Raw genomic sequence first — 7221 nt, 5'->3', positions numbered from 1 at the left:
TAAGAGAGAAAGGAAGGAAGGAAGGAAGGAAGGAAGGAAGGAAGGAAGGAAGGAAGGAAGGAAGGAAGGAAGGAAGGAAGGAAGAAGGGCGGAAGGAAGGAAGGAAGAAGGAAGGGCGGAAGGAAGGAAGGAAGGGTGGAAGGAAGGAAGGGCGGAAGGAAGGAAGGGCGAAGGAAGGAAGGGCGGAAGGAAGGGCGGAAGGAAGGAAGGGCGGAAGGAAGGAAGGGCGGAAGGAAGGAAGGGCGGAAGGAAGGAAGGAAGGAAGGAAGGAAGGAAGGAAGGAAGGAAGGAAGGAAGGAAGGAAGGAAGGAAGGAAGGAAGGAAGGAAGGAAGAAGGGCGGAAGGAAGGAATGAAGGAAGGGCGGAAGGAAGGGCGGAAGGAAGGGCGGAAGGAAGGCGGAAGGGCGGAAGGAAGGGCGGAAGGAAGAGCGGAAGGAAGGAAGTGAAGGGCGGAAGGAAGGAAGGAAGGGCGGAAGGAAGGAAGGAAGGCGGAAGAAGGGCGGAAGGAAGGGCGGAAGGAAGGAAGGAAGGAAGGAAGGGCGGAAGGAAGGAAGGAAGGGCGGAAGGAAGGGCGGAAGGAAGGAAGGAAGGAAGGAAGGAAGGAAGGAAGGAAGGAAGGAAGGAAGGAAGGAAGGAAGGAAGGAAGGAAGGAAGGAAGGAAGGGCGGAAGGAAGGAAGGAAGGGCGGAAGGAAGGAAGGAAGGGCGGAAGGAAGGAAGGAAGGGCGGAAGGAAGGAAGGAAGGAAGGGCGGAAGGAAGGAAGGGCGGAAGGAAGGAAGGAAGGGCGGAAGGAAGGAAGGGCGGAAGAAGGAAGGGCGGAAGGAAGGAAGGAAGGAAGGAAGGAAGGAAGGAAGGAAGGAAGGAAGGAAGGAAGGAAGGAAGGAAGGAAGGAAGGAAGGAAGGCGGGAAGGAAGGAAGGAAGGAAGGAAGGAAGGAAGGAAGGAAGGAAGGAGGAAGGAAGGAAAGGAAGGAAGGAAGGAAGGAAGGAAGGAAGGGCGGAAGGAAGGGCGGAAGGAAGGGCGGAAGGAAGGGCGGAAGGAAGGGCGGAAGGGCGGAAGGGCGGAAGAAGGAAGGAAGGAAGGAAGGAAGGAAGGAAGGAAGGAAGGGCGGAAGGAAGGAAGGAAGGGCGGAAGGAAGGGCGGAAGGAAGGCGGAAGGAAGGAAGGAAGGAAGGAAGGGCGAAGGAAGGAAGGAAGGAAGGAAGGGCGGAAGGAAGGAAGGAAGGAAGGAAGGAAGGAAGGAAGGAAGGAAGGAAGGAAGGAAGGAAGGAAGGAGGAAGGAAGGAAGGAAGGAAGGAAGGAAGGAAGGAAGGAAGGAAGGAAGGGCGGAAGGAAGGAAGGGCGGAAGGAAGGAAGGAAGGAAGGGCGAAGGAAGGGCGGAAGGAAGGGCGGAAGGAAGGGCGGAAGGAAGGGCGGAAGGGCGGAAGGAAGGGCGGAAGGAAGGAAGGAAGGGCGGAAGGAAGGAAGGAAGGGCGGAAGGAAGGAAGGAAGGGCGAAGGAAGGGCGGAAGGAAGGGCGGAAGGAAGGAAGGAAGGAAGGAAGGGCGGAAGGAAGGAAGGAAGGAAGGAAGGGCGGAAGGAAGGAAGGAAGGAAGGAAGGAAGGGCGGAAGGAAGGAAGGAAGGAAGGAAGGAAGGGCGGAAGGAAGGAAGGAAGGAAGGAAGGAAGGAAGGAAGGAAGGAAGGAAGGAAGGAAGGAAGGAAGGAAGGAAAGGAAGGAAGGAAGGAAGGAAGGAAGGAAGGAAGGAAGGAAGGAAGGAAGGAAGGAAGGAAGGAAGGAAGGAAGGAGGAAGGGCGGAAGGAAGGAAGGAAGGCGGAAGGAAGGAAGGAAGGGCGGAAGGAAGGAAGGAAGGGGCGGAAGGAAGGGCGGAAGGAAGGAAGGAAGGAAGGAAGGGCGGAAGAAGGAAGGAAGGAAGGAAGGGCGGAAGGAAGGAAGGAAGGAAGGAAGGAAGGAAGGAAGGAAGGAAGGAAGGAAGGAAGGAAGGAAGGAAGGGCGGAAGGAAGGAAGGAAGGAAGGAAGGAAGGAAGGAAGGAAGGAAGGAAGGAGCGGAAGGAAGGGCGGAAGGGCGGAAGGAAGGAAGGAAGGAAGGAAGGAAGGAAGGAAGGAAGGAAGGAAGGGCGGAAGGAAGGAAGGAAGGGCGGAAGGAAGGGCGGAAGGAAGGAAGGAAGGAAGGAAGGGCGGAAGGAAGGGCGGAAGGAAGGAAGGGCGGAAGGAAGGAAGGGCGGAAGGAAGGAAGGGCGGAAGGAAGGAAGGGCGGAAGGAAGGGCGGAAGGAAGGGCGGAAGGAAGGAAGGGCGGAAGGAAGGAAGGGCGGAAGGAAGGAAGGAAGGAAGGAAGGAAGGAAGGAAGGAAGGAAGGAAGGAAGGAAGGAAGGAAGGAAGAAGGAAGGAAGGAAGGAAGGAAGGAAGGAAGGAAGGAAGGAAGGAAGGAAGGAAGGAAGGAAGGAAGGAAGGAAGGAAGGAAGGAAGGAAGGAAGGAAGGGCGGAAGAAGGAAGGAAGGGCGGAAGGAAGGAAGGAAGGGCGGAAGGAAGGAAGGAAGGGCGGAAGGAAGGGCGGAAGGAAGGGCGGAAGGAAGGAAGGAAGGAAGGAAGGAAGGGCGGAAGAAGGAAGGAAGGAAGGAAGGGCGGAAGGAAGGAAGGAAGGAAGGAAGGAAGGAAGGAAGGAAGGAAGGAAGGAAGGAAGGAAGGAAGGAAGGAAGGAAGGAAGGAAGGAAGGAAGGAAGGAAGGAAGGGCGGAAGGAAGGGCGGAAGGAAGGGCGGAAGGGCGGAAGGGCGGAAGGAAGGAAGGAAGGAAGGAAGGAAGGGCGGAAGGAAGGGCGAGAGGAAGGAAGGAAGGAAGGAAGGAAGGGCGGAAGGAAGGGCGGAAGGAAGGGCGGAAGGAAGGAAGGGCGGAAGGAAGGAAGGGCGGAAGGAAGGAAGGGCGGAGGAAGGAAGGGCGGAAGGAAGGAAGGGCGGAAGGAAGGAAGGGCGGAAGGAAGGAAGGAAGGAAGGGCGGAAGGAAGGAAGGGCGGAAGGGCGGAAGGGCGGAAGGGCGGAAGGAAGGAAGGGCGGAAGGAAGGAAGGGCGGAAGGAAGGAAGTGGCGGAAGAAGGAGGAAGGAGGAAGGAAGGAAGGAAGGAAGGAAGGAGGAAGGAAGGAAGGAGGAAGGAAGGAAGGAAGGAAGGAAGGAAGGAAGGAAGGAAGGAGGAAGGAAGGAAGGAAGGAAGGAAGGAAGGAAGGAAGGAAGGAAGGAAGGAAGGAAGGAAGGAAGGAAGGAAGGAAGGAAGGAAGGAAGGAAGGAAGGAAGGAAGGAAGGAAGGAAGGAAGGGCGGAAGGAAGGGCGGAAGGAAGGAAGGAAGGGCGGAAGGAGGGCGGAAGGAAGGAAGGAAGGGCGGAAGGAAGGAAGGAAGGGCGGAAGGAAGGGCGGAAGGAAGGGCGGAAGGAAGGGCGGAAGGGGCGGAAGGGCGGAAGGAAGGAAGGGCGGAAGGAAGGAAGGAAGGAAGGAAGGAAGGAAGGAAGGAAGGAAGGAAGGAAGGAAGGAAGGAAGGAAGGAAGGAAGGAAGGAAGGAAGAAGGAAGGAAGGAAGGGCGGAAGGAAGGAAGGAAGGGCGGAAGGAAGGAAGGAAGGGCGGAAGGAAGGAAGGAAGGGCGGAAGGAAGGAAGGAAGGGCGGAAGGAAGGAAGGAAGGAAGGGCGGAAGGAAGGAAGGAAGGGAAGGGCGGAAGGAAGGAAGGGCGGAAGGAAGGAAGAAGGGCGGAAGGAAGGGCGGAAGGAAGGGCGGAAGGAAGGGCGGGAAGGAAGGGCGGAAGGAAGGGCGGAAGGAAGGAAGGAAGGAAGGAAGGAAGGAAGGAAGGAAGGAAGGAAGGAAGGAAGGAAGGAAGGAAGGAAGGAAGGAAGGAAGGAAGGAAGGAAGGAAGGAAGGAAGGAAGGAAGGAAGGAAGGAAGGGCGGAAGGAAGGGCGGAAGAAGGGCGGAAGGAAGGGCGGAAGGAAGGAGGCGGAAGGAGGGCGGAAGGAAGGAAGGAAGGAAGGAAGGAAGGGCGGAAGGAAGGGCGGAAGGAAGGGCGGAAGGAAGGGCGGAAGGGCGGAAGGGCGGAAGGAAGGAAGGAAGGAAGGAAGGAAGGAAGGAAGGAAGGAAGGAAGGAAGGAAGGAAGGAAGGAAGGAAGGAAGGAAGGAAGGAAGGAAGAAGGAAGAGGCGGAAGGAAGGGCGGAAGGAAGGGCGGAAGGAAGGCGGAAGGAAGGGCGGAAGGAGGGCGAAGAAGGAAGGAAGGAAGGAAGGAAGGAAGGAAGGAAGGAAGAAGGAAGGAGGAGAGGAAGGAAGGAAGGAAGGAAGGAAGGAAGGAAGGAAGGAAGGAAGAAGGAAGGGCGGAAGGGCGGAAGGCGGAAGGAAGGAAGGGCGGAAGGAAGAGAAGGAAGGAAGGAAGGAAGGAAGGAAGGAAGGAGGAAGGAAGGAAGGAAGGAAGGAAGGAAGAAGAAGGAAGGAAGGAAGGAAGGAAGGAAGGAAGGAAGGAAGGAAGGAAGGAAGAAGAAGGAAGGAAGGAAGGAAGGAAGGAAGGAAGGAAGGAAGGAAGGAAGGAAGGAAGGAAGGAAGGAAGGAAGGAAGGAAGGGCGGAAGGAAGGAAGGGCGGAAGAAGGAAGGGCGGAAGGGCGGAAGGAAGGAAGGAAGAAGGAAGGAAGGAAGGAAGGAAGGAAGGAAGGAAGGAAGGAAGGAAGGAAGGAAGGAAGGAAGGAAGGAAGGAAGGAAGGAAGAAGGAAGAAGGAAGGAAGGAAGGAAGGAAGGAAGGAAGGAAGGAAGGAAGGAAGGAAGGAAGGAAGGAAGGAAGGAAGGAAGGAAGGAAGGAAGGAAGGAAGGAAGGAAGGAAGAAGGATCTAATTTCCCAACTTTTTTTTAGGGTCCAAAAAATGTGAAACACACATGATACAGGCAGCTGGGCACAAACCAAGAACTTCAAGTTGTGTTGTAATGACAGTTCTCTGCAGCATTTTCCACACTCTGGTCCAGGCCCATCAACAGTCTCCCAGAGAATTCCCAGGTCCCGTTTGGGGCTGCGCACTCCACACTCTGCTCTTAGCAGGTGTTTTGCATGCAGCCACCCTGCTGGGAGACTAAGAAGGTCACATGAGCAGGAGGTTTCAGTGTCAGCCTCACCCAGCGCTTGGGAGTGCCCCAGCAGCGTTTGATTACCAGTAGAAACTTTGTCACAGTGCTCTTCTTTCTCTCACCTGAAGCCATGGATTATGATCTTGGTTTCCAGGCTGCTGTTGAAGCTGCAGTCCTGATGCCATCATCAGCTAAATCAGCTCCCCACAGGTGGGGCTTGAGGAGGTGAACAGAAGAAACTGGACCTTAAGTTTACTGCCCCGTAACAAATTTGCTGTCTGGAAGTCTGTACAGCGATGACCCGAGAGTCTGTCTGTATTCCCTGTAACGAGAGGGAGTGAACAGCGTATTTACTCTGTGTCTGTGCAATGGGGAAAAAAAGCTCATTCTAATTCATTAGGAAAAAGAAGGTAGCAATCTCGCTTCTGTTGATAAAAATTGAAAGGATAGATTATAAATTAAAATCAGCCTATTCTGGAAAACTTATTTGCCTGATAAAGTTGTTTTTATCCTTTGATGGAATTCCAGCACTGGCTGGGGAAGGTAACCAAGGATGTCATAGTAGCTTTGACTTCTGAGAGATGTTTCACTGAGACGTGAATGACATTCTGTGGTTTTGGTTTTTTTCAAAAGCAGCCACACATGCCAGCTACTAAGTATATTTATGAGCTGACTATTAGATCTTTAAAAAACTGGTTGTCAACCGGTAGTCACGACTGAATGGAGATAATTCTATGCAAATTCTTGTAGGCTCAGTGGAAGGTACAAGTCTAATTGACAATCGTCTCTAAAATCCAGAAATACATATGAGAATGCTGATTACAAAATGTGTCCATGATAATTTTCCTGATTGATTCATTTACTGGATCAAACACTTTGTGGGAAGGAAAAGGCAGCTACTGGGAGGCACTTTGACCTAGACAGAAAAAAAAAACCCAAACCGAAACCTGTAGCTAGTAAAAAACTGAGCAGATTTAGGTAAGAAAGCAAGCATAAAAGTTTAGCAGTATGTATAACTAGCAGCATGTGTAGCTAGGTTACCCACAGAAGAGCTGGATTCTTCATCTTCTGTCATTTCAGAGGACCAGCTGCTATTTTGGAAGGCTTGTTGAAGGTAAGATGTTGGATTACTGAAGATTAATAGAGTGAAATTTATTGAGTAAATGATCCCTTCTGACCTAAAAAATGTTACTTTATGAACTGGCATACTTGCATCCTGCTGCAATGACAATGCATGTACCTTCCCTTTTCTGGACTGGAGGAAGTGAAACAGTCTTGAATCTGCACATACAATAAAATACAAAAATAAAATAAATAAAATAAAACCAACCAGCTTCTAACTGCTGGCTGTTCCATAGAAGATACTTTACATTAGCTAGGCAAAAACATGGCCTAAGAGTCAGCACAAAGGAGGTGAGATTCGACGTTTAGATTCCCCCTTGTGGGATGTGACTGTCCCTTACTGTTGTTTATTTTGCTCTCCCTGTATCCTGAAGGCAAGAGAAAAAGAGATATTCTCTGAGATCAATTTGGAAAAAAACGCAGCTCATGAGCCAGCTTAACTAGCAAGGGCAGGTTCAGTGCAAGCAGGATTCGGTGTCAGAAATGGCGTAAGTAAATGCGTACAGGCAAGGCAGGAGGTGCACTGCTGTGAAGCTGCAGGTGATGCAGGGCTGTAGTGAGGATCACAAAAGCCATTTCATTGACAGTATAATTAAAGAAAGAAATGGAAGTGTGGCATCTGTTTATTTTCTTTCAGCTACTGCAGATTAGCACTTGCTAAGCCTTCAAAGCAAGAGATGCCAGTGCCAGAGGTCAAGTGGTCCCTTTTCTGCTTCCTTACACTTCAGGATAAACCTGGATCATTCTTTTAAATCAGGTTAGTAGAATTAAATCACTGAGAGTGATTGAATCAAAGCATGTGAGAAGAAAGGACCATTCTTGCACTACCCTTTCTCCTGGCACCTAACCAGATTATAGCAAGGACCTGTTGGCACACAGGTTGTTTAAGAAGAATTGAATCCAGGTCCTTCCATGTAAAACCTTCAATCCCTCGCCAGGCACTCATGTTTTTCTTACCTGCTTGTGCTGAGCTGAGCAGCAAGAGGACAGCAAGGACAATGAGCAGCTTTCTCTTCAGATCCTCAACCAT

General features: G+C 52.1%; 1 protein-coding gene across 1 annotated transcript in view; it reads right to left on the bottom strand.

The window, feature by feature from the left end:
• PLA1A (phospholipase A1 member A) overlaps positions 1–7221 on the bottom strand; it is a 20067-nt gene extending 12846 nt beyond the window's left edge. The window contains 4 exon segments of the mRNA XM_086460587.1: positions 4909–5074; positions 5192–5248; positions 5250–5391; positions 7149–7221. Of these exon segments, the coding sequence (XP_086316713.1) occupies positions 4909–5074; positions 5192–5248; positions 5250–5391; positions 7149–7221 (438 nt within the window).

Source organism: Leptosomus discolor, chromosome 1 (assembly GCF_034619465.1).
Source record: "Leptosomus discolor isolate bLepDis1 chromosome 1, bLepDis1.hap2, whole genome shotgun sequence".
NCBI lineage: Eukaryota > Metazoa > Chordata > Aves > Leptosomiformes > Leptosomidae > Leptosomus > Leptosomus discolor.
This window is presented reverse-complemented; position numbering and strand designations above follow the sequence as displayed.